Source organism: Diadema antillarum, unplaced genomic scaffold, assembly GCF_040938485.1.
Source record: "Diadema antillarum isolate AM-2024a unplaced genomic scaffold, OU_Dant_1.0 seq00001692_RagTag, whole genome shotgun sequence".
NCBI classification, from domain to species: domain Eukaryota; kingdom Metazoa; phylum Echinodermata; class Echinoidea; order Diadematoida; family Diadematidae; genus Diadema; species Diadema antillarum.
In genome coordinates, this window is record NW_027272386.1 from 184,924 (window position 1) to 212,676 (window position 27,753).

Genomic DNA, 27,753 nt, shown 5'->3' on the forward strand with positions numbered 1-27,753 from the left:
GAGAGTCCAAGTTAGTTAGTCCATCAACCTAACATGTTAGACAACTAGACCATCTAGTACTAGTATAGTAGACATGTCTACTCAAAGTTGAACTTTGTTTGTGGAATGGCCCATGACTTGGGAGCCTTAAAACCCTCCCCCCCCCCCCCCCAAACAAAAAAAAAAAGAAAAGAAAAAGAAGAGCAAACTAATTAACAAACAAAGAAAAACGAAAAAAAAAACACTTTGTTAAGTGCCTTAAAATAATGCCAAAATTATATTGTCGGGTTTGGTGTTCCTTGGCTTTAAGTTAAGCCTACTCATGACCCGAGCCATTTATCATTCAATGTCACTCCATCAACATGGTACAGAATTGGCAAAGGAGGAAAAATATGATGGGTACACATTGTCAATAGTAGTACTCCACTAAAAACACACTGTAACCTAGTGTTAGGCTAGTATAGTAATGTTGACCGACAAGGAGTGCGGAGGACATGGTCAACTGATCCAAATAGGCACCTAACGTTAGATCTAGTTTTAAAGTTACATCCATTGAAATTTAGTGTTTGCCCATTGATGTCTGGAGCCAGTGTTGTTTTAGTATTACCTTTGGGGCGATCATGCAGCAGTTGGAATATCCACTGACATGCTCTGATATCTGATATCTGCCTTATCTGCCTTCCAATTATCTGGTATGGAAGCATGCCAGTCAGTCGTCCCCCGGAGATGGTGATGGACATCAGACAGCAACCAATCATAGCGGTAGAGGGTGGAGTCTGATTTTCACCGTGAGAAACTGTTTTTATAAGTCTGTACAAACCCTTGTTGGGAGAGGCTGCAGTGTAGTGGTGCGTGTATTAGTCTTGGCGCATGCAGACTCCTATACGACCAACAAGGGTTTGTGCCTGCAAACTAACACTGCAGCCTCTCCCAAGAAGCTTCAACACAGGGCCTATGGGACAGTGCCAAAGTGGTGCATGTAGTAGTCTTGGCGCAGACTCCTTTACGACCAACAAGGGTTTGTGCCTGCAAACTAGTCTGCCACAGCCCATCACACAAGCAGCCACATTATTTTCTCTTGATGCTGTCCCTATGACAGTCTTGTTGGTGTTTTCTCTTTCTGTTCTCTATGTTGTGTGTTTATGTGTGCACGCATGCTTATCTAGATGCACTTGCGTGCGTGCAGTGTGTGTATGTGTGTGTGAGTGATTATGTTTGACTTTTTTCTGGGGATCTACCCGTACAATTAAGCATCTGCTTTTCTGTGGTTTCCCCTCACATAATCTTAATTATCCAATATGAGTGTGACATACTCTAGACTGATTTAAATCCATTTTGTATCATGAAATATTATTTAAAGTCTGTATACACTGAATTTTCAAATTATCTGTTACTAGTCATTGATCTTTAGATGTATGTCACAAATGTGATATGTGTGGAACTTAATAAATGAAATGAAATGAAATGAATAAAATGAAATGAATGAAATGTTGTCATTTTAATTGAATCTGTGTATAAAGATCGCAAGAGTTACTGAGTATGAGATAGTCGACGTAAAATTAACCACCTTTATCGTTCAAATAGTATCTTTAATTGATATTTTGTTTTAAACAGTAAGTTTACGAGGCGCAATATTGGGATGACTGCCGCAGTGAACAGTGTAACCATGGAAACCAAAGAAACTCCTAAGATTCTTGTCATCTACACTGGGGGAACGATTGGGATGAAGAAAGTGAATGGAGGTGAGTCAATAGGAAACACTCTTCTCTGCTTAGTACATTATATCTCTTTCTTTCTCTCTCCCCCTCTCCCTCCCTCTCCTCTCTCTCTCACTCTCTCTCTCTCTCTCTCTCTCTCTCTCTCTCCCTCTCTCTCTTTAACTGTGCCGCTTTGGAAGAAGTAGCCATCGGACGTAGCGTTAGTTTAATGTTTTTAATGCCATCAGCTTTCGACATCTTGACGGGTCTCCTTCAGGGCATTTGGAAATCAACATAACGAAAAGCAACCAACTGTAATAAAACTTGAACAAAATCATGATAAAGCAAACACAGCGATATTACATAGATTAGCATGCACTCCAACACCAACAGCAATCTGATATAAATTAACATGCACGGCGGTATTAGCAGTGAAACATGAATATGGCGTTTGCAATGCAATATATCAATTACATAGATGTATGCATGCATACATGTGTGTGTGTGTGTGTGTGTGTGTGTATGTATGTGTGTGTATGTGTGTGAATGTGTGTGTATGTGTGTGTGTGTGTGTGTGTTTGTGTGTAGATGCAGTCGTACAGATGTCCTTGACTAAATGAATATTTCTCCTCCGTGTTTGCAGTCTTGGTGCCAGTGAAACACTATTTGCCAGACTTCATTAGCAAAACGCCCACAGTGTACGGCAAGCCAGCGGACAGTATCGAGGGCCTCAGCACTTTTGATCTCATGTAATTACCCTCAATACCTCAACCGATACCTGATAAGGATGTCAATGTCATTACAAAAAGGGCTGATATTTTTCGATCTTTTCAGACAATAAATAGAGGATATCTAATACTAATCTGCATACCATGGATTCGATAAATTCAACTTCACTTTGACTGTGTCTATAGTCATCCTATCTTAAAGGACAAGTCCACCTTCATATACATAAGGATTGAGAGAATGCAGCAATATTAGTAGAACACATCAGTGAAAGTTTGAGGAAAATTGGACAATCCGTTCAAAAGTTACGAATATTTTAAGTATCTGCGCAGTCACTGCTGGAAGAGAAGACTACTACAGTATAATGATGTCACATGCGTACAACTATATAAGGAAAATAAAGAGAGAATTTCACAAAACTTTACTTTTTGAATAAAGTGCACAGTTCTTTGACTTGCTACTGACGTATGTTAAGGGTAATATTATTCCCCCTGCCTTCTGAAAGAGAGAAGTTGAGTGTTCTTTTGTTATGCGAGAAAAATGGAAATATGTTGAATTTTCTTTATTCTTTCTTTATATCGTTGTACTAATGTGACATCACAAGCTATAGTAGTCTTTTCATCCAGCCGTGACTGAGCAGAAACTTCAAAAATTCATAACTTTTTAACGGATTGTCCGATTTTGCTCAAACTCTCACTGATGTGTTCTACGAATATAGCTGCATTCACTCAACCCACATGTCTATGAAGGTGAACTTGTCCTTTAACTTACCTCTCCCTGAACTCTTTCCGAGTCAAGATAACACAATAATCACAGTGAGGTAAATACATATATTACATTCTAATCAAACATGTAATGTGCATTGCCGGAAATTATTTCGTTATGACTGATAACTTAATGACGATTCAATTAATGATGATTATAAAACATTGGCATTATTATCACCATTAACAGCTATTGGGGAAGCACTTTTACGAATGACTTCTGTAGAGCCTAACCGACAGATGTTTCTGACCGTTTAAGATGCCAATAATGTGGATGCTGCACTTTACGAATTCGACAACCAAGAGTCATACAGCCCATGAACTCGACACTAGGCAAACGATTTAAAGGCCCATGATTCCGCCACTAGGCACTGACAAGGTCCACGAGTCCGACACTATAAGGCAAACAAAGCCCACGAGACCGACACATTAAACCCGGTGATGTAATGTCGAACTCGTTGGCCCATTTTTGCCTATAGTATCGAACTCGTGTGCCTTGCTTGCCTATAATGTTGGACCCATGGGTCGAGATGACTCGTGGGCTATATGACTCATGGACTCTCGTGGGCTGTATGACTCGTGGATGTCCGTCTCGTGGGATAACCCCAATAATGTAAACTTGTCAGGGTCTTGTGGAGATTACGTCATAATGCTTAAACTCTTCACCGTTGTGATGGTATCCATAGAAACCAGGATGGCAGCCACATTCTCTACAGCATGTTGGAGTGGGAGACTATCAAGGACTCGAGTAACATCGCCGCCGCGGACTGGGTGCACATGGCAGAGGATATCCTACGATACTACACCGTCTTCAACGGGTTCGTGATCCTACACGGCACGGACACGATGGCCTACACGGCGTCGGCTCTTTCTTTCATGCTCGACAACCTCTCCAAGCCTGTTGTCATCACTGGCTCGCAGATTCCGCTATCCGAGTTCCGCAGCGATGGAGAGAACAACATGTTGGGCGCCCTTGCCATGGCCAGCTACTCTCGGCCTGAGGATGGCTTGGTGATAGCTGAGGTAAGGCGAAGACGAAAGGTGGTCATAATCATTGATACAGAATACATTTAAGAACACTTCATTACACCAGCTTAAAAAAAAAAATGATCTCAATCTATACTTAATCATATACCGTTTTTCAAACAAAATCTGAAGACAAGATAATGAAGGAAAGTATGAACTTATATTGCCCAACCCGATCACACACTCGGTAAAGTGCTAGTCTTTTATTTGAAAGATATTCTGTGTAATTTCCTCCTTTCATTAAAGACCCTGTAAGGGATACCACGGAGTGAGAAGGCTGGCAAGGCTCAGATTTATTCGAGATTCCCCGTAACGAACTGTATACAGCTTTGCCGCTGATCTCTGTGTAATAGCCAGAGAGCTAGCGACTACTCAATTTACCCCATCAAGCCCAAAAGGTTTGACCCCTCAGAGTTGCTGGGGCCACCCTCCTCAGTAACAAAATGTGCGTCAGCCTGGTCCCGGAGGGCGGGTTGGGCCCCCAGGGACCCCCCCCCCCCCCCCCCGAAAAGGGCCCTTGGAGGGTGTAATTTACCCCACGGAGCCCATGAACCAAACTTGGTCTAAAAGAATGCCCTATGGGTGTACATCATAAAAATATAAAAACTGACAAAATATCTGGTCGGGGAAGGAGTTGCCAGACTGCTAGTTTGTAGGCACAAACCCTTGCTGGTTGTTCAGGTGTCTGCATCAAGACTACATTTTGCCATAGGTCCTGTACTGTAGCGTCTCCCAACAGTCTGAGGGATAGTGCCAGTTGAGTGCATGTAGTAGTCTTGGCGCAGACTCTGTTACTCCCATCAAAGGTTTGTACCCGCAAACTGCCCAGTATGCCCTGGAACCCAGGGTAGTTTGCAGGCAGAAATTGACCAGGCACAATAGAAAAAAAAAAAAAAAAAAACACACACACGCACATACGCACGTACGCTCACACATTCCTTTTATGTAAAATTTACATACCGGTATACAAAACATGTCACATAGGTTCTACAGCCAGGATATACCGTGCACACAATAAATGTCAGCTCTATAAGAAGTTCATACCATTTGATTGTTTAAATGGATGCTATCAATGGACATTTCAGCAGGGACACTAGAGAAAATTTAAAATTTGTGTGAATTTGTATCATGTTTTACCGGCCCCATCGTCTACTTGTCCTTTACTATGTATTCACCTTATGAGACACAATTGGAGCTTTTCAGAAAATGCTGAAATAAACCTTTCATTGTGAGTACACTTCAATTTCAGACCAACCACAGAAGCACTTAAGGCCATTTGTATAACACATTGAAGTAAACCATATCATCATCAGTGCATTAAACATAACTTTGATAAAGTTCATGTTAATAACAGAATGTCGGATACAGCTTGGAGTTTTTCCTTTTCTGACTTTTTTTTTTTTTTTTGCATTTAAAATGCAAATTCCAAGTCTCAATCCATACATGATACTTTTGAAAATCTTAAAATGAGAATTCTTTTAGGTTTTGGCTGATAAAAAACCACCCTTTACGTATTACAAAAAAAAAAAAAAATCAGAAATGATATCCATCAATTCTCAAACTCAGTAGTGCATGTCACCTCATTGTTTTGGACAATAATACATCTTTACACATAATTATGGTGTTCTACATAGACTGTGTACATGTATTGCTGAACTTCCTTAAAACATACAGAATGCTGTAATATTTCAGCACTTTTGTAAACTTCTGGGTTCTGGAATAATATTTCAGCATACTTCTGGGTTCTGGAGATACTTTGCCTTAAGTTCCCAGGCCCACACAAACGAAACCCAAATTATGATGTCACATATTGCAAAGACTGCCATGGACCCTGGTCAGTACACAAGTTGAAGCATTGACTAGAAAGCTCTCTTTAAATATACGTGCAGCATGCAGGCTGAAAGTATGAACTTGATCTTGTGTTCTCTTTACATTAGCACTTTTGTCAACACCTTATTTCTAGAGATACACTATCTTCAGTTCCGCAGCCCCACACAAACAAAACTCAACATGTGGTGTCACATACTGCAAAGACTACCATTGACCCTGGTCAGTACACAACAAGTTGAAGCATTGACTATAGCTCCCTTTGAATATACTTGAAGCATGCAGGCTGAGAGTGTGAACTTGATCTAACTTGTGTTCTCTTTACATCAGCAATTTTGTCAACTCCTTATTCAGTGACTCCAACTCTCCCGTTTTCGACGGGAGATCTCCCGCCGAAAGCCCATTTTTGCAAAATCTCCCGTTTTCCCGCTTGAGATTTGATTTCTCCCGCCCTGGGTCTGTGTCTTCCGGTGGAAAGGATTTCTTACTTATTGCTATATCGTATGTTGAAAAAAATAAGCCTTAGATAGCACCACAGAACATCTAGAACCCTAGGAACTTCGCGCTTCGCACACATCAACTTGGAGTCTCCCGCCGTTGCTAGGGGTCTCGGGCGGGAGAATCTCCAGATCAGAAGGTGATTGGGGTTGGAGTCTCTGCTTATTTCTGGAGATACATTATCTTCAGTTCCCCAGCCCCACACAAACAAAACTCAACTTGTGGTGTCACATACTGCAAACATAGTTTATGATTGCCATTAGCCCTGGACATTACTCACAAAGTTGAAACGTCAAATTACCAACTGAATGAAACGCTAGCTTCATTTTTTTCCCGTTTAACTATAGCATGCATGCCCAGAGGATGTGCAGTGACTGTTTTTTTTGTGTTCTCTTTATATCAGCATTTTGGTCAACTACTCATTTATGAGATACTCAGTTGTATACTCCTTCCCCTCCCCCCCCCCCCGAAAAAAAAAGAAGAAAGAAAATAAACTTTCAGGGAGTCACATACAGCTACAATTTAGTTCATGCTTATGATTTAGTTGCCATTAACAGTGGCAATTACACATCAAGTCATACATCATACTGTATAGTAGACAACGAAGGTTTTTTTTTAGCATTATTTGAAAAAAACTATTTGTGGCATATACATATTATAATAGATACACTGTATAGGATAAGCAGCCTGTGTGGCCAGTAAAACATGACACAATTTCACACAAATTTTAAATTCTCTCTAGTGTCCCTGCTGAAATGTCCATTGATAGCATCCATGTAAAATAATCAAAAGGTATGAACTTCTTAAAGTAGGTCTGACATTTATCATGTGCAAGGTATCATGTCTGTATACCCTATATGTGACATTTTTTTGCATACCGGTATGTATTTACATGAAGGAATGTGTGAGCGTATGTGCCTGCGTGTGTGTGTGTGTGTGTGTGTGTGTGTGTGTGTGTATGTGTGTTCGTGTTCTATTGTGCCTGGTCAATTTCTGCCTGCAAACTACCCTGGGTCCCAGGGTATACCGGGTAGTTTGCAGGTACAAACCCTTGTTGGGAGTAACAGAGTCTGCACCAAGACTATACTACATGCACTCAACTGGCACTGTCCCTAGTTTGCAGGCACAAACCCTTGTTGGTCGTAGAGGAGTCTGCGCCAAGACTACTGTATGCACCACTTCGGCACTGCCCCATACGCCCTGTGTTGTAGCTTCTCAAGGCTGCAGTGCAGTGGTACGTGTATTAGTCTTGGCACATGCAGACTCCTATTACGACCAACAAGGGTTTGTGCCTGCAAACTACACTGTCCCTTGGACTGTTGGGAGACGCTACAGTACAGGGCCTATGGCAAAGTGTAGTCTTGACGCAGGCAGCTAAACAACCAGCAAGGGTTTGTGCCTATAAACTAGCGGTCTGGCTACCCCTTTCCCGACCAGATTTTTTGTCAGTTTTTTTTTTTTTTTTTTTTTTTTTTTTTTTTTTTTTTTTTTTTAATGATGTACACTCATAGGACATTATTTTAGACCAAGTTTGGTTCATGGGCTCCATGGGGTAGGCCCTAAATTACACCCGCCAAGGACCCTTTTCGGGGGGTCCCTGGGGGCGGAAGCCGCCCTCCGGGACCAGGCTGACGCGCATTTTGTTAATGAGGAGGGTGGCCCCAGCAACTCTGAGGGGTCAAACCTTTTGGGCTTGATGGGGTAAATTGAGTAGTCGCTAGCTCTCTGGCTATAAGTAAATCTACACCGTAGAATTTCAACTGGAGTGGACCGTGTAATACCGATGAGAGTATGCTTCGATGCACATATCAGCTGACCGGTGCTGTTCGTGGTTTACGAATGTTCCCCGATGGACAGCGAATAAATCGGGCCTCCCGTGAATCCCCACGCTACATTTTTTTTTTTATAAGAATAAAATATAAGATTATCATATAGTAAAATTATGTCGAACAAAATTCTTCGTAAATCATATCTCTTGGTGATCATGAAAATTTCAGCCTATGCATGATCATAGATTTTTCCCCAATATGAAGATAATTTATGATCGAAATGAATTAAAGTATGACAATATATCCCCACCCCAACACCCACCAAGGGAGGTATACGACCATTTTTCCTCCCTCGCGTCACCGTTCAAGTACACTCCCACAAACTCATCAACCACGATGTACGTTACGCCCTCTATCATTCAGGTCACTCTATTTTTTAACGGCAAGTTGATCCGTGGCAACCGAAGTATGAAATTCTCCTGCTGCAGACTGGATGCCTTCAGATCCCCGAATTTCCCGCCACTCGCCTTCGTGGGCACCAACACTCAAGGTGACTACAGGAACATCAATAATTACACTGTAAAAACATCGGTGTTAGATTTAACACCACGGGTGTTAAATCTAGGGCCTAACACCGATCAAACTTCAATAAAGGACCACACCCACAGGTGTTAAAAATGCACTGTGATGGTGTTGAAAAGTGTTCACCTGACACTTTGTGGTGTTAATTTGACACTGTATAATCGTTATTTTGACACTGTACTGGTGTTAATTAAAAAATGACACCACATGGTGTTGATTTGATATCTGTTAGTGTTAATATCAATGGTTTAACACCCGTCCAGCTTCAATAAGAGACCACACCTGGTCCAGCTGGTGTTACTTTGGGGTAAATTTATTTTCACATTTTTTCAAAAATCTAGTATTTTAATGTAAAATTCTTGATCGTCTTGTTTAAATTAAAAATCAACAAAAAGTGCAGTTACTAAGAAACTCTTCAAAAAACAGTTTAAAATTTGGAAATGACACCCGGAGGTGTTAATTTAACACCATAAATGAGCACCGAAAATATAACACCAGCTCGGTGTTCACTATTTAACACCGGACTTTTTGCAGTGTACTAACAACATCTACTTGAGCTCGTGATTCAAAGTGTACATAATTATCATGTGTACTGATGTAATCGGGATGACATATTGGGGTTTTGTTGGCGCTTAAAGAAAGTAAGGATATTTAGACCTATATAATACCAAAAGAAAGGGGATATGTTAAAAAAACATTTGTATATTCATATTATGTACCAACATTCGTAAATCATGAATGTATTTTTTGTTAAACTTTTACCTCTTTTGAATTTCATTCTTGAACAGCAATGTCAATAGCATAGATCTGTACTCCATGGGACAGAATGATACCAAAACGTAGTATTTCCTAAGTTCGAATCAGACAGTACATTGTAAACCAGGGCTACTTGATGTATGATCACTTTGGCACCGTCCTTCATCCTCCATTGTTTAATTCCAATTCCAAGGCAATATTAAACAGACTAATCACTGATATGATTCCGTTATGTAGGCGTCACTGTCGCGAAATTGACCAAAGATGAACACAGGATAAAGGAAATGTTCCAATTAGCCGCTGATCGTATAAACATTGGGTCATTCGTGAAGGCAACTTAAGCCATCGTATGGATGGTGGAGTTTTTCAGGCTCCTGTAGCAACTTTGTGAGCGGTGATAAAATCGTCAAATTCATGTAGACTCGTTTGTCCTTTTCACATCTTCGTGTAGCCTTCGTGTGTTGTTCGGGTGCCATCGTGTAACTTTCAGTAGGCGTCGTATTTGCTTCGGCTGCTGATTGGCTTTGACCAAGTTCCGGGCCAACTTCACACAAAATAATTGAAAAGTCCATATTTGTATTGCCGTCTTGTGTCAATTTTGAGACAGTGTCACGCCACCCTTACCCCGAATAATGATGGTTATTCCGCAAACGCAGGGGCGGATCCAGGAATTCTGTAAAGGGGGAGGGGGGGGGGGGGCAACTAATATTTCTGGTGGCACCTCCGGGTTTCATTTCATTTTTTTTCTTTTTTTTTTCTTTTTTTTACGATAAATAAAGGGGGGCGTGCGCCTCTTGCGCCCCCCCTCTGGATCCGCCACTGAGACGTGTATTCTTTTTTATACTCTAAGGCCCCACTTAATCTCGACCAGTGGGCTGCGAAGCTCTCGCTGGTGGGCCGCGAAAAATGAAATGAATATTCATATTCAATCTTACTGGGCCTCAATAAAGTTTGTAGGAGCCAATGTGGGCCTCGGGTTTGAAAAACGTTGAGAATCTATTGTTTAAAATCTTTGCCTTTAGCGAGTGTGCTCAACCGGGAAGTGAAAATCAAATTCAATTGCTTGATGAATGTCTATTCAATATTGAAAATGTTTTTGTACGATTGAACATTGAACAGGTGAAGGCACATCTCCAGACTGACATCAAGGGCGTTGTGTTTATGACGTACGGCGCGGGAAACTTTCCATCAGACCGCAAAGACATCTTGAATGCTATCAAAGAGGCCGTTGAGGGCGGCACACTGATCGTGAACTGCACCCAGTGTCCTAACGGACAAGTCACACCGGCTTACGAGACCGGACAAGTAAGTCTTGGTTTGACAGAAATACATTGTAGGGGCTTAACACCCGCCTTAGAATAAGATCAGGCCAGAAAAAAAAGTGATCTTAAAGGTCTTGTTTTCCTTTCGGAGCAGTGATTAAAAAAAAAAAAAATGTTCAAGATATCACTTTTGATGCATATGTGTAGGTCAGTTGTATCACAAAACATCCTACCATATAATTTTTTTGCAATAAAGCCTGAAATAATGTTATAAGGAAATATCACTATTTTTCTCATTAAACCATACGGTTAAGTCTGGAAACATTTTTGTTATAACTTTTGTTCACATTTTAATATTTAACAATACTTAATATTGATTAAACTAGTTCAAATTTTTACATTGGCTGTTTCTATCCCTAACGCACATTTTAGAACGATTTTGACGCTTTAATGCTGGATTTTTGTTTCATCTGCAAATGGTAAATTATGCCTTTAAAGATCGGTAGACCACTCACCTAGATGACTACTGAGTAAAGGAGACACTAGTAAACAAAACCTAGAGTTGAGAGCATGACTTTATTTGAGAAATTAATTAGATTTTTTTTTTTTGTGACTCTGATTTTTTATGTAAGATGAGAAAACCATGCATTGTTATTGTTTTGTACACGTTCTTAAACATGTTTAATTCGCGTTTATCAGGATCGATCTAAATTCTGTTGATCCGTGAGTTTGCTTATCAAATTTTGTTCGATGTTTTATCTTGGTTTATTAAGGTCCTGATAGAGGCAGGGGTAATACCCCTCTCTGACATCACACCAGAGGCGGCGCTCACCAAACTTGATTACGTCATCCAAAACTTCACAGGCTCAGAACGCGAGGCTTACCTCAAACGTAGCCTGCGGGGAGAGATGACGGTTCAGTAGTTTGATCATATATTTCAAGGAGTTTTTGAATTGATTTGATTTGATCTGATCTGATTTCATTGTTCCACATCTAAAACAAAAATAATATGATAAAATCGATTGAACTTTAGACTGGACCAAGCGTCGTAATTACAAAGAATACAAGAGAAGACAATTTTATAAACATGAAATGTGGGGGACCTACTGAAAAAGCAGAGCTTGTGATGTATAGGTCCCTAGATGAAAATGTTGGTCTTGTTAAACAAAAAACCTAGTAACAAAAATTATGAAAGAAAGGAAATGAACGTAAAGGAAAAGAGAGCAAAAAAGCAAGAAAAACAAATAAAATACATCAGAACAGAACGAATTAGCCACCTGTAATATGGTTGGTAGATTCCTCGTCATCCGACCAACATAGGCTGCGTTTATCAACTTTCCCCTTTTTTAAACGGCTTCCGAAAGCCCTTTCCAAAGCCCTTTCCAAAGCCCTTTCCAAAGTCCTTTCCATAGCCCTTTCCAAAGCCCTTTCCAAAGCCCTTTACAAAGCCCTGTACTATTAATGTGCCGCTTGTTTTCTAAGAAGGGACGGCGAAAAGCAACTACCATCATAAAGACATATAGATGTTCCTTTGAGAGTGACGAGTTATGATGCCATGCCACATGAATCAATTGTCTTCCTATCTGTGACGCAGCTCCAGTTTACCACATACTTCAAATATTTCTGAGTGGCGGCATGAGACTTTCGCTGCGTTTAAACGTCCTCTGTTTAAACGGCTTTCAGAAGCCGTTTCCAAAGCCCTTTATCATAACGGCTTCCAAAATAGTTGCGTTTATCAACTCTCTCCGCGAACACGATAACTGGCCTGTCACTGCACAGCTACATTGCGCCGGCAATTCGACCCGAGGAGAAGAGGTCCATAAGGCGTGCATTGTTCGTAACCGCAGTACAATACTACAAAGCCGTTTCAAAACAGCTTTGCGTTTATCAACTTCAAAAGGCTTTTACAAACAGGTTTCTGAAAACCTGTTTAAGAAACCTGTTTGGAAAGCCACAAATTTGCGGCTTTCTAAAATGCTTTCCGAAAGGGCTTTCAAAACAGCTTTACGTTTATCAACTCGTAAAAATTCCTTGAAAGCTGTTTGGAAAACCTGTTTCTGCCGAGAAAAGGAGTTGATAAACGCACCCATAGTTAGGTAACAGTAGGAATGCGCAAAAGCGCAGGATACATAATGATTCATTATTCAGGAATAGCTTTGACATGAGCGACTCTGTAAGAAGAACGAAAAGCAAACCCTGAATACCTAATAAAAAGGTGTGATACCTCTTTGATCATAATAATGATCAAAGAGTTATCACACTTGATCATATCAAGTCTTTCATGGATCAACCCGAGTCTGAGATCGCACTCCGTGGCCTACACGATTTAATGACGCCACATGTACGATACTGCACATCTAATGTTGATGAATAAATACTTACTTTTTTTACCTGATTGTAACCAGTTTTTCTTGAAATTTAAAAGAAAATATTGGTCTTCCTCTGTAGTGGCATTGTGTCATTTAAGATACATCGCTGATGTTGAAATATATATATAACATACTTTATTTCAATTGCAAATTAAAGCATGTGATGAATATTCCTAGGATACTACCTGCCCACAGGCAGGTAAGTACAAGGAAAGAAATACAGTGGACCCGGTCCATCACACCACAATTGACAGTTACACAAATATATACATGTATACAAGTACATTTACACACAAACATGATACATGAACAGCTGTTTCAGGACGAAAAGAAAAAAAAACCGCTAAAATGAACTTATATCAGCATAAATTTAACCTAAGAAACACACACACACACACACACACACACACAAATAACTCTAATCATTCGTTCAATTATACGAATCTACCGAAATTCACTACCAATGAATTGCATTAAATCCACCCAACATAATCGTAATTATTTCACATCCAATATTATAGAAAAAAACGGGAAAATATACATAATGATAAATACATAATGCAAAAATATAGATCCTATGAATATACATAATTAACAATACAAAGGGGGAAGATCAAAATGGACATAACCGGCCCACAAATAATTACTTTATATAAATATATGATATACATATAGTATTCCTCTCACCTCTGTGGTATAATTCATAGTGATGACGATGATGATAACAATGGTAATGATGATGGTGATTATGATGATGATGACAATATTGATGAAAATGATGATGATGACAATGTTGATGATGTTGATGATGATTATGATAGTGGCGATGAGGAAGAGGATGAGTCTAAGATGCCAGCAAACCACCAAATCTTAACCTTTGCAATCTTTAGGTTCATCTCATTTCAACCCTCTGAAACTTTTGCCTCTGTTTTATTGTTTCTATTTGGCATATTTAACAAAAGAATATCATTATAGATAAATATGTTCAATTTTACAGGAAAAAAACATGTAATTCTTTAAGCCTTCTGAAGGAGCTGGGTCATGTACTGTAAGGATGCCTGAGGAAAAAAAAAATGTACTTCAAATTCTTAATACAAAATACAAAAAATCAAAGAAAAAATCCAGGTATGAAAACTTCCCCAAATACAATACATAAAGCAAAACAACACTTAACTAATTATCTCTGACAATTTATGCCAAAAACAATTCATCAGAATTTAAGATATGTAATCTTTTCACAGTACCTATACAATACAAAATCCATTCGTCGTCATTGCAGATATAAGACACATTTATAACAGAATAATATACTGATATGGAGCGCAGAATGTCCAATACAAATGAGGGGTACATATTATTGATGATAATCAATATCATTGACCTATAATGATCAATCTACTATACTGTACTCGCCAAAAATAAACATGTGAATATAAGGCATGCATAGGTCCGCACATGGGCCCGCTCGTGTGTGTATGTGCATGCGTTTTGTAAGTTTATAATCATGTGTGAGTGTGAAAAATTAGTGTGTGTGGTGTATGTGCATGTGTGTGTGGATGTGTGTGTGTGTTTATATGTGGGTATGGGTGTGTGTATTCAAATGGGTGTTTATGTATGTGTGTGTACATAGAACTATTTAGATACACCAAGAATCTCCCATTGCAGGCTGGAGATATGCCGGTTTTGTCCAAGAGGGTTCGTTGCGGGCATTATAAATGGCAAACGAGGTAAGAATAGCAATTTTCGATATGGTTCTTATATGTTCCCGAATTCTTCGGGTGTCACTTACAAACTTGAACAGCTTAGTGACTTGACGTTTGTTTTCCTTGGTCACCAGTCCCCTAGATCCTACCTCGAAACAGATTAACTCACATGAGTATCCTTGGTTTTCAATGTCAAGCACCAATGAGGCGTATTTTTCAGATTTTCTGTTGTGAGCGGAGTCAATGTTTGATTCAAAAGGGACGGTGAGCTCGCCAATTACTACTGATTTGCTACTTTGATTGACTAAGACTATGTCTGGTCTTTCTGAGGTGGGTGTTAGATCAGACGGAACAGTACCTCCATTGATGTCATGTCCCGGGAGGTCTGCATGACAGATAACTTTGTCGGGCTTCACTTTGCCTATGAAAGAGACCAAGTATTGCAAGATGCTATCATGTCGATAATTGTACCTACCCTGTTCCAGTGCACTTTTGCAATTATTGAGAATGTGCAACAGGGTTTCGTGGTTTTCGCATAAAGTGCAGCGGGTGTTTAGCCTTTTGCCCCATCTGCTGAGGTTGTCTGCCGTTGGAAGGGCATTGATAGCCGCACGAGTTATAAAGCTCAACACGCCCTTAGGGAGGTTAAATATGAGTGATCTCCATGTAAGGTCACCCTTTTCTAACTCCACCAACTTCAGAAAGTCACCCTGAAAGACCCAAGGAGCAACTTTAGATCTCCAATAATCTTTCTGTTCCTCTTTGAGTATCCCTTTGATCTTAGTCTTTGTCTTTCCAATGGTTACACCTTGTGTTTGATGTACATAACTTTCACAGACTGCAGCATTACATAATGACATTTTCTTTGACCATTCTGACTCCCGTGATACTTTGTTATCCAGAGCATTTTGAACCTTATTGTCAGCTCCCAAACGGGAGGATGCATGTGCTAGTACATGACACTCTTTGTACAACTCAGATATGGTTTTGAATTGGAGACCATCTCGGCTGTGGAGAATAGCCGGGGTAGCGCCGTGTGTTGGTATCTTCAGCCATAGTTTTAGTTGCTTAGTTACCATTCCGTCAAGGATAGATAACTGGGTGTTTGTCATATCATGTACAGTAAGGACATAACGCAAAGAAGGCAAAGAGTATCTGGTCAGCACGGCTACTTTGTATTCATTTCGGACATGACTTTCATCAACATTGTTCAAGATATGTGACAGTTTCTCTTTGATAAACATGAAAGCGTCGCTAGTCTTCATCCAAAATGTTAACAATGAGCCCAAGAACTTTTCAGATTTTTCTTTCACGTTATGAATTGGAGTGCCATTAATCGAAAACTCAACATCGCTTGGCGATCCACAACAGATCGAAAAACAACAGCATTTGGATTGCTTCAGAGTTAAATTCATACTACCAGTTAAAGAAGCAATTTCATTCATCACACGTTGATGCGTACGTTTATGACCTGTGATTAGATATTTTATCTCAGTTGTAAGGAATTGATACATTTTCCTTATTTAGTACATTTTAGTTTTTTTTTTTTTTTTTGTAAGCGCTATGATATAGATAGATGAACTGTGTATGGTGTATCTAAATGCCTGGTAATGATAATAATAATAATGATAATAATGATAGTAATAATAATAATAATAATAATAATAACAATAATAATAATAATAATAATAATAATAATAATAATAAAGATAGTAGTAGTAATAATAATAATTGTAATATTAATAGTAATGATAATGATGATGATAAAAATAATAGTAATCATCATCATATTCGTAACTTTTTTCTTGCCTTTTCTTCTTTTAACTTCTTGACGGTCACATTGTCTTCTGGATTCAAAACGCCTTCTGAATACCTGAAACTTTTGAGGTGAGGATGCAACATTCAACTTTGTGCGAAATACGTAGAAACCACTTTATGAATGTTAAAGAGCATGCAATTCTAAGAGGAATTCAACGTTTATTTGATGAAACTTGGTTTTGAAGTGGCTGAGATATCCAAAAACAAAGGTGGGTCCCGCCTTTTATTAGGATTGCTTTGTTTTGGATAACTCAGCTATTTCACAACCAATTTTCATCAAATAAACTTTGAATTCCTTTTAGAATCTTTATGCTCTTTAATATTTCATGAGAGGTTTCTCATTATCTAAAAACAAACAAACAAAACATCATAAAAAACTTTGGAAACTAATAAGTGAATAAAGGAAAACCCAAGGCAGTATCACTACACGTCTCTTCCTTTCTCTCTCTCTACATTATACATGTACGGTATATAAACTGCTGACAATGTTTCATACACTGTCTCCCTTAGGCTGAGTTCAGATTGTTTCATGAATATGATATGATACATATATATATATATATATAATATGTGACCGTGCACCTCAAAACGAACATAAAGTCGCACACACTGATTTTGCGTGAGGACTGAAAATAAGTGAAATGGGTCAACCTAGCCGAACTTGACTTTTTCATATTGTCTGAAAGAAAGGGTCGTCTTTTACATTATGCTAAAATGTGGTATCATAAAACGGGCAGGAAAGTGTGTTTTTTTAGCAGTTTATCTCGAACATTTTTGGTAGAATAGTGTGATTAGGTGTGTCTTTAGAATCCCTTTTTCATTTCTGAAAAACCTTGTCCACTTTCTTCACTTTCAACTCTAATAACTTTAGAAAGGATAGTGCTACTGCTTTGAAAGTTGGCATTAACTATGGACAGAATGTGTTAATGAGGCATGCTTAATTTCAGTTTAATCTGATAATCCCCTCATTGTTGTTACACTGGTGGTTTACTTCCTGTTTTTTGTCCCATTCATCGCACAGCCAGCACGGTTTGGTAAAGATTAAGCGCTTGAATAGACACTGTACTTCAGAGCCTCTTTTCTCAGTTCACACTTTTCCTGAGTTTGTGCTTTCTTTCCAATATTTAGGTTAGGAGAGTCCATTTGATTTGAGTTATACATCATTTTAAAGCTTAAAGTCTACTCTTTCAGAATATGGTCTTAACTAAAAATTCATGTCTGGCGACTTTTTGTTTGTTTTGAGGTGCAGGGTCACATATATATAATTTTGTATATATATATATATATATATATATATATATATGCATATTAATGTGTGTGTGTGTGTGTGTGTGTGTGTGTGTGTGTAATTATATATTTAACAATCTGAACCTAGATTAATAGTGTGTAAAAAACATGAATGAGTGTTGTCAGCAGTAAAAAATGTAACAATTATTCAAGGAGACACAAATTTGTCTCCTTAGGGTCAGTGTCTCCTTAATGTTTTATCTACAGTGTCTCCCTACGGCTATATCATATACATCATATGTATGTGTGTATGTATGTCTGTTCTATATGTTTTGAAATCCGTCCGGCCAGGAGCAGACGTATACCCTTGTGTGTATGTCCTGCTTCAGAAACGGATTTTAATCTAACGTCACATCGCATCCTGGTCGCTGATGAAGAATGCGATGACTTACCTGTTTGGTGTCTTGTTTCTAAAACATGCGCTTTCCTCGCCAGGATAAAGCGTTTTAATGCCATTTTAGGTTTTAATCTCATTCATTTCTGTTCGTTATTGATCAGTGCCTACCAGGAAAGGCTGGTTGACTATCAGGTAAAGTCTGATTGACTATCAGGAAAAGTCTGATTGACTACGGGAAAGACCGTTGACTATCAGGAAAGTCTGATACAGTATTCCATCACGGACAAGGCACAACTACTGGCTGGGATGTCTCTATGGGGGCCGGAGGTGTGAGTTTGCGTCAATGAAAGACAAGATGAGGTGGGTCTCTGAACCGTTTATCTTCGTGATAGTAAATCGGAGCATGACGTTGGCAATGTAAGTCCTTGAAAAGCTACCAGGGATTTTTTTAACACTTAACGTTTTTTAACACTGATTTCATCCTTTCATCTTTGGCTCTTCGTGGAGGGAACCAGTTCATGGATGCGTCGTTGCTACGCCAAACGCGCACATACACACTGCACGGTTACCATGCACTGTGGCAGCAACTACCAGTCTAGACGTATTCCATCACACAAGCAGGTAAGTTTTGAAATCCGTCCGACCAGGAGCAGACGTATGCCCTTGTGTGTATGTCCTGCTTCAGAAACGGATTTTAATCTAACATCACATCGCATCCTGGTCGCTGATGAAGAATGCGATGACTAACCTGTTTGGTGTCTTGTTTCTAAAACATGCGCTTTCCTCGCCAGGATAAAGCATTTTAATGCCATTTTAGGTTTTAATCTCTTATATATATATATAATATGGATATAATAAAGTCACAACAGAGGAATGCAGGGAATGCATTAATAGCCAATCTTGATTTAATGAATAATCCGAATTTTCGAGGATCCTTCCTCTTCTTCAGGGATGACAGTGCGAATATTCACAATGATTATTAAAGGGACTGGTGAGGAGTGTTCGGTTGTGCAAAACATGCGAAAGAGAAGGTGTTTTGGGTATAAAATGAAAGGTAGATATGTAACTTAACATGTGCCATAATATCTTGGAAATCGGAATCTTCTCAAATGTTTTAAAAAAACGAAAAACAAAACATACTTTTCTGGAAAAAGATCCTTCGATACGATGGCGATACGTATTTGAATTGCGGAATACTGCTTGTTGACTGCGAATATCAAGCCAACTTACAGCGAAATCAAGCCCACATGCCGAGTGAGCTGCGGAACTACTATACATACGTTAGTTAGAGCAAGCTAGCTCTGACGGCTGGCTGTGCCTATGGGCGCGGCGGGCGTTTTTTTTTTTTTTTAAGACGGCACAGATTGGGGCATGGCGCGTGTTGAACCTATGGGAAAAACGTTGGGTTAGGGTTTTTGGTTATGGTTATGGTTAGGGTTAGGGTTAGGGTTAGGGTTTGGTTAAGGGATAGGGTTCCCGATAGATTTTTAGTTTCCCCAATCTGTGCCGTCTAAAAAAAAAATACGCGCGCGGCGGCGAGCGCTGGCCGCACTTCACTTGCCATAACTCGCATCATACACAGTGTGCAGTGCTTCTAAGCTCGAGCTGTACGATCTTGCATGCTGTGTACGAGTGTATGAGTTCGCGTTGTGTTTTCATTTGATGAGAGCGCTAACCTAAAATCAAAGGACTCCTAGATCCTCCGATTCTGATTCACATGTCCTTCTTCCAAGATACTATGAGAGATAGTTCTATCGTCGGAAGACTCGGAAGGCTACGTATCCTAAAAGCCATCAAACTCCATTACAAGATTCTTCATTGAGAAGTACCGAAAGCGGGATAGGTAAACGCGGTACAGTACTACGTAGCCCGACCAGACGCCGGGCTATTTATACAGCGACTGGGCTGTGCCTGTAGCTGTACGTAGAAACTTTTCCGGGTAAGGACACAGCCCAGTACGCAGAAGCTGCCGTGCTTCGCACGGCGTCTGGTCGGGCTACGTAGAAAAAAAAAAAATCAACGAAATCTCAATAATTGATTACAATTACATGAAACACAAACGGGTTGTGTTATTACATGTCATGTAATTCAATACATATCTTAAACTTTTCATGCACATTGTCAAGAAATGCAATCTTCATGGCAAACCCATTTTTTTTTTTTTTTTTTTTTTTTTTAGTTCTTCAAAGATTTGAAACACAAGTAGGCTAGAGAAGTACCAGGTACCATGTTATATCTAAACTTGCATTGGATCTAACCAATAGTTCATTTTTATTACCGGTACAACTTGTCATATATTCGTAATTTCGAATGTGACTTAGTTGTAACATTTATGTGGATGATTTTCTTCACAACTGACACATGCACTGAATAGGTTAGAAAATTGATCATTGGTATGGCTTAGGCCTACCTTTTTTTTTATGAATAGGGTTAATTGGAATTATTTCACAGATACACACAAAATGTTGGGAATCAGATCATTTCAGTCTTCTAGACTGAATAATGTGACACCTGTAATAGTCTAATAACTAGTCCAACAATTTCTGAGGCTATCTTACACATTTTCTTATTCATCATGCAATGCAACCATGCATGATGCAATATGTCTTGTTCACCTACAAGGAGAAAAGATACAAGAAATAATCTGTTCAAGTCAATTATTTCCACATAGGCCAACAACATTCACTCAGTTTTATCTAGAATCCTGATTAGGTTTTTATCATCAGAACACATTTTTTCCTCAGTGGTAAATTGATGCTTAACAATTAGGCCTACACAGGTATAAATATCTTGTTCTGATATTTCAGTGAATAAAAATCTAACACATTTCTTATGTAGGGCTCGGGTTCGCTTAGCTCTCTAGCACTCATCACAATTAAAGCAAACTAGGGCAGCACACATGTGTTACTTAGAAGGAGTCCCCTGGCTAACTAACTTGTAGCCAGTTTATTCTACACATAATTTGGCATGGGTTTACATGTAAATGTGGGTTGTAACAAATATTCATACACAAAATCAACATAACAAAACATGCAAATAAGGAAAAAAAAGGTTAAAACTAAATATTCATAATACCGGTATGTAAATGGTGTGTAGGCGTGGGTGATTATTTAAAGGCATGATTTCAGTATTACAGGGAACAATGGGTGAGAAGTGAAAGAGTGGAAAATGTCATGTGATACATGTATGTGGTGTGTCTGTGATAGGTGGGATGCGTGGTTGAATGTGGATGTGAATACTACTGTATGTGTGTTCATATATATATTCATGTGTAGAGGGGTGGTACCTGTTATAACAGAAGGGGGGATACACTTATAATAAATGGTTCAAAGTAAATCCCTACACTTACGTTACTACGGTATACTACCATGCATACATATACAAATTTCATGTGTACATATAAATTGCATGTGTACATGGGACCTACATTAGAAGTTGTGTGTACCAGGGTACACTGACCTTACATTTTCTTTCATCTTTGCATGTATATTTGCATTTGGTGTTGCATCATGAGCACAGGTTCTAATTGCAAATGTGCTACATGTATTTAGAAACTGCTCTCACAGTAATGTGATGTGATATACAATTCAATTCAATTCAATTCATTTATTTTCATACTTCTCATTTATGAACATTACAACAGAAACCAGACAAGTTCTTTTACCTTGTGAACAATGTGCAGAAAACAAACAATATACATGGTGATAACACAGTAATTACATGTAATGATAACTGGTCAAAATCGAAATCGAAATGGGGTTGATCAAAGAGAAGTATGACGGGACCTACATGAAAGCTAGCTTGTTTGGCTGTAAGCCCCGAGTAATCAGTGTTTGTGAAAAAGAAACGGAGAACGGATAGAAGATAAGACCAGAATGATGATGTAAGGTTGCCAAATTTTATGTAATAAAAAAGAAGAAGAAAAAGAAGAAGAAGAAAAACAAACAAACTATACATTAATATGAACTTACTGTGACCGAGCCATCATTATTATACAGCCTACTTTGGTATATATACTATGAACTATTGTTGCATTAAAACTTTCACCAGGATATGATCAGTACGACACAAAAAGTAACATGTACAACTATTAAGCCATTTGGTGCCTGCCGTCAAGCTCTGCATAGAAGGTTAGAGAGGGGTAGAGGGAAAGAGGAAGAGAGGGAAACGAAGTAGAATGTGGAATTGCTAATGATGAATTCAGAGAGCCCGATGGCAAGACCCTAAATGGAATCTGCAACGTGTTGACAAAATGTTTGATTGGACAATAACATACCACAGTATTACATAAGACATTACGACTGTTCAGTGTCTGCAAAATATGCACTCAATAAAAACTCTTTTAATTTACGTTTAAAGGAATATAAGGACGAGCAGCTTGTTATTTCGGGGGAGAGGTCATTCCAGTATCTAGGGCCCGTATACATTATCGTTTTTTTAGCGAAAATTGTTCGAGTACGTGGAAGGTGAAATGCGTCACTTTGGCGGGTAGGATAATTATGAATCAAATAGTTTTTTCTGAACATGCTAGTAAAAACACCCGGTAACTCGTTGGCAGAAAATTTGTACATAAATATGCCGACGTTGTAACTGAACAGATCTGATATTTTCAGTATTTTATTTTTCAAAAATAAATCATTCGTGTGGGACAAATATCCGACATGGTTGATATTTCTGATGGCACGTTTTTGAATACGGAACAGTATATCAAGAAGATTTCTAGTTGCATTCCCCCACACAAGAATACCATAATTAAGGTACGGAGTAATCAAAGTAGAATAAAGATTAAGCAGAATTTGACTTGGAAAAACACTCTTAAGTTTATTAAGAACACCCGTATTTTTAGAAAGAATATTACTTAAATAGCTAACGTGGGATTTCCAAGATAAATCACTATTAATAAAAAGCCCTAAAAAATTTTATACTACTGACTTGATTTAATTCAGTTTCATTAAACTTAATATGAAAAGGAAGGGTTTTAAGACTATTGCTAAAAAGCATACAATGAGTTTTATCAATATTAAGTGACAATTTGTTGGCGTATATCCAAGATTGCACAGATTTAAGTTCTTTATTCACTGTGTTAACAAGAGTATAAGGATCTCTGTGTGTAAAAAACAGATTGGAGTCGTCAGCAAAACATATAAAGGAAAGAATTGGCGAGGAACTAGGAAGATCGTTAATATACAAAATGAACAATAGTGGGCCTAGTAAGGAGCCCTGTGGAACACCACATGAAATTAACTTTAACTGAGAATCACGGCCATTTATACTCACAAATTGTTTTCTGTTTGATAAATAATCTCGAAACCAGTCCAAAGCCTTCCCACGTATACCATAATGTCGTAGCTTGTAAATCAAAATATCGTGGTCAATTGTGTCGAAGGCCTTCGAAAAATCAAGAAAAACTCCAATAGTGTGGGAGACATCATCTATAGCATGAGCAACTTTATGGATAAAAGTGAGTAAGGCATGGGTCGTACTGTGGTTTTTCCTAAAACCAAACTGGGAGTTACAGAAAACTTCACACTTTTCGAGAAATTTGTGTGTGCGCGTATATACCAACCTTTCAAGAAGTTTTGAAAATGAAGTTAACAAAGATATAGGGCGATAATTTGTCACAGATTCTTTTTGTCCTTTTTTAAAAATTGGTACTACTTTAGCTATTTTCATTTTTTGTGGAACTATGCCAGTAGATAACGATAAATTAAAAATGTGTGTTAATGGTATAACTATTTCATTAATGATGTTTTTAAGGAGAAAATTGGTGATTCCATCACATCCAGAGCTTTTCTTAGTGTTCAAGTTTTGCACGATATCTTTGATTTCTTCTTCAATGACAGGTTCAAAAAAGAGAGACTGCTGATTCTGGTCTTTTAGAAAGTAATAAAAATCAGTATTTGAATGCGGAATACTGCTGGCAAGATTAGGTCCTATGCTTACAAAGTATTCATTGAATACTTCTGCCACATCAGCTTCATCTTCAATGTACTTATCATTATTAATAATATGCCTAGGTGGTTCGATGTTATTTTTAGTGTTCAGCGCTTCATTTATCACCTTCCACGTACTCTTGATGTCATTTTTATGCTTGATAAATTGCTTTGAAAAATACATTCGTTTGGCTAAACGTATGGATGATGTTAGAACGTTGCGATAATGCACATACCGAGACCGAGTTCGACTGTTAGGATCACTTCGGTATTTGTAGAAAAGAGCATTTTTACGGTTAATAGACCTCAGGAGAGATTTCGTAATCCATGGTTTCTTTGGAACCTTTTTACGGTTTGAACGAGTAAATGGCTTAACGGGTATAATGGAATTGAATGCGGATGATAATATTTGTGAAAAGTGTTCAAAAGCTAAATTTGCATCGCTTTGGTTATTAACAATTGACCAATCAACGGATCCTAGTCTCTCCCTAAGTCTATTAAGATTAGTTTCTGACATTTCTCGAAAACCAGAATTGGGCGAATAAAAAGAGGTATTACTTATGTTAACATTGGGCAGAACAGCGAAAATCGGAAAATGATCGGATACATCAGACACTATTACACCAAACGTGATATTGGAAAGAGAACTATTAACAAAGATGTTGTCAATTAGAGTTGCTGTGACATCTGAAATTCGAGTGGGCTTCTTTATAAGAGGTGAAAAGGACTCGGATAACATCACATTGAGGAAATCTTGGCATGCGGAGTTGGTATGACAGTCTAAAAGGTTTAAGTTGAAGTCACCCATGATAAAACAACTTTTATTCTCCAAATATTTATCAGCTAAAAGTACGGATAAAGATTCAATAAATTCAGTGGGGCTTGTATTTGGAGGTCTGTATATTTCACCGACAACAATACTTTTTCTGTTTGGAACCCTAATTTCAATGAAAATACTCTCAATAACTTCAGACATTAAACTGAATTCGTCTAAGAGTTCATAATTCAAATTCTGAGTGACGTAAAGCCCAACTCCGCCGCCTTTTTTACCTGCCCTGTTTTTTGTCAAAAGAGTGAAGCCATCAATGGTAAATAGCGAAGAAGGTGATGTTTCATTTAACCAGGTTTCACTGATTCCGATAACCTGACTATCAAATTTAACTTGACTCACGAACATATTGAATTGATCAAAGTTTTTGTTTATACTCCTTATGTTAAAGTGCGAAATAAAAAATTGGTTTGGATTAGAATGAGATAATGAAATTATGTCGTCTTCAATGTGGTATTCTGTGGGTGGTATTTGAGGACTGGTGTCGTTTACATCAGAATCAAGTATCAGTTCGTGAGCTTGTGAGTTCAAAAAACTAATTATATCAGGGTTATAACCCTCTTCGCTATTTGTGGCATGTACGGGTACATCCTCTTTGTCTTGTGCATAATCAGACATAACAACAATTCCATTATTCATATCATTCACACTATTTGACTCAGCCATTGTGAAAAAGTTTCAGAACAGTGGGTATTACATAAACTTGTTGACACAAAACTCTGCTTTTGAACTTGTTTGCTGCTTGCTGTTTAGAGAGAAGACGACATTCACCTGGCTGAGTTATATAAGATGCTTGAGTAGCTGGCAAAGGAATGTCTGTAAACAAAACATGAGCAAGCATTATGCGTAAACCAAGCTTGAAGTACGAGTACAGTTTTTGTCTTGAGGTAGGGATTTCACGGGATGATTTACAAAGAAAAATACCTGTGTTTGTCAGTACAAGCAGCAAGAAAACTGTATAAAAAGCAGGGAGAGACACTGGAAGCACTGGAATGAATATTTTCCCCTTTGAAGAAATGTGACACATTTGAGTAGCTACGTACGTACAGACATTGACAGCAAAAATGTCGGTTGTACGGTTACAACCAGAAAAAAAGAAACACTTGAAACATGTTAACAGCTTGTGTTCACTGGGTGTGGAATAATGACAGGGGGTGTGAATCTGGCTACTGGAGTATCTGCATACCAGAAAAAGAAGGGACAAGTTCATGTGGTCACAAATAAGAATTGTGTCGATACATTTTGTGCTATTATCATAGGCATTTAAAAGTGCACGCTTGGCACACATATAAAAGAAATTAAAAATCTACAATGTGTAGAGATAACAAATCTGGGCTGACGACTTGCATGTATGCCTATATCTTTTAAATACGAAATGTCATAATAGAAATAGTTGTATAGCAAAGATTGCCAATTTACACAGGTAAGGTAGTCATTTGCCAAAAAAAAAAAAAAAAAAAAAAAAAAAACTGCTCAGCATTCTGCCATTAGTCAATTTTGGCATCTGCACATTTTACTCCTATCATATTGAACAATTATGAGAACAATAATATAACATGTAAATTAAAAAAAAAAAACTTGCACATTTGCAGGGAAAAAAAAATAAGTGAAAGTCCAAGAATCAATGTCACATGGTTTAATGACGTCAAGTACAAAGAACACTATACTATTTCAGTGTGGAGACCTTCTACATATTGCATTGTCAAAACACATTCAGTTTAGGGTTTTAGCATACACAATTATATCAGTAGAACATTATGTAGGAACCTACCAAAATGTATATTACAATGCATTTTTATATCTATGTGAATGAAAACTGAACATCTCATTTGAAGTACTTCCAACACATTTGTTTATCAAAATTCATACCTTTTTTTGGCTATAAAATATAGATGCAATGAATATTACAAGGGCACAAACTCCATTTACCACAAAAATATTGTCCTCATAATAATGTGATTTGATAGAGTTATCACAAAATTATGTGCTGAAAAAGTGTCTTCCAAAATGCTGATGGACAATGCTATTGTGTAGGACCTGCTGTGCCACTTGAATGTCACACATGGCATGATATCAGTGATCACATAAATGATGATGAGGATAATAATCATTATGAAGATGATGATAGTAATAAAAACATTAGCAACAACAACAAAAATAGTAATAATAATAATAATAATAATAACAATTAGAGCAATAATGAAATGTGTGAAAGGCCCTTTCAGTGATGTACACTGCTGTGCATGACAGCCCTGTTTAAGTTCACTTTATAACACTGATGCAATATTTTATCGTAACGGAGTAATTGTAGCTTTTCACCACTTAAACACCTGGGAAACAACGGGGGGAAAAAGACCAAATGAAAAAAAGGACAAAACACTTTGCGCCTGGATATTGCAGCCCTTTCAGTTTCCAGTAACAGTTTAAGCACATGCAGTTTAGGAGTTTACAGGATTTATATTCCCTACTTGCCACATGGGGCAAGAACAAATTTTCTAGGCAATCAATTCACTGTTTCATTCTGATTCACACATTTGAGTACTAACACGTTTGTTGTTACCTCACAGAAAAGACAGAAATAGAGAGTTCAG

The 27,753-nt window shown here is 38.2% G+C and overlaps 1 protein-coding gene across 1 annotated transcript; it reads left to right on the forward strand.

Moving 5' to 3' along the window:
* Positions 1-1,645: 1,645 nt before the first annotated feature.
* LOC139711716 (L-asparaginase-like) lies at positions 1,646-11,809 on the forward strand. The gene is made up of 5 exons (XM_071623575.1): positions 1,646-1,721; positions 2,320-2,425; positions 3,853-4,189; positions 10,744-10,929; positions 11,660-11,809. Exons 1-5 carry the CDS (start codon positions 1,646-1,648, stop codon positions 11,807-11,809), a joined length of 855 nt encoding a protein of 284 aa, XP_071479676.1.
* The last annotated feature ends 15,944 nt before the right edge of the window (positions 11,810-27,753 follow it).

Bases quoted from the DNA above. Each gene is read 5' to 3' on its own strand.
- LOC139711716 (XM_071623575.1), top strand. From the start codon at position 1,646: ATGGAAACCAAAGAAACTCCTAAGATTCTTGTCATCTACACTGGGGGA. The intron at 1,722-2,319 runs GTGAGTCAATAG...CCGTGTTTGCAG, and splicing joins GATGAAGAAAGTGAATGGAG to TCTTGGTGCCAGTGAAACAC. The intron at 4,190-10,743 runs GTAAGGCGAAGA...AACATTGAACAG, and splicing joins ATGGCTTGGTGATAGCTGAG to GTGAAGGCACATCTCCAGAC.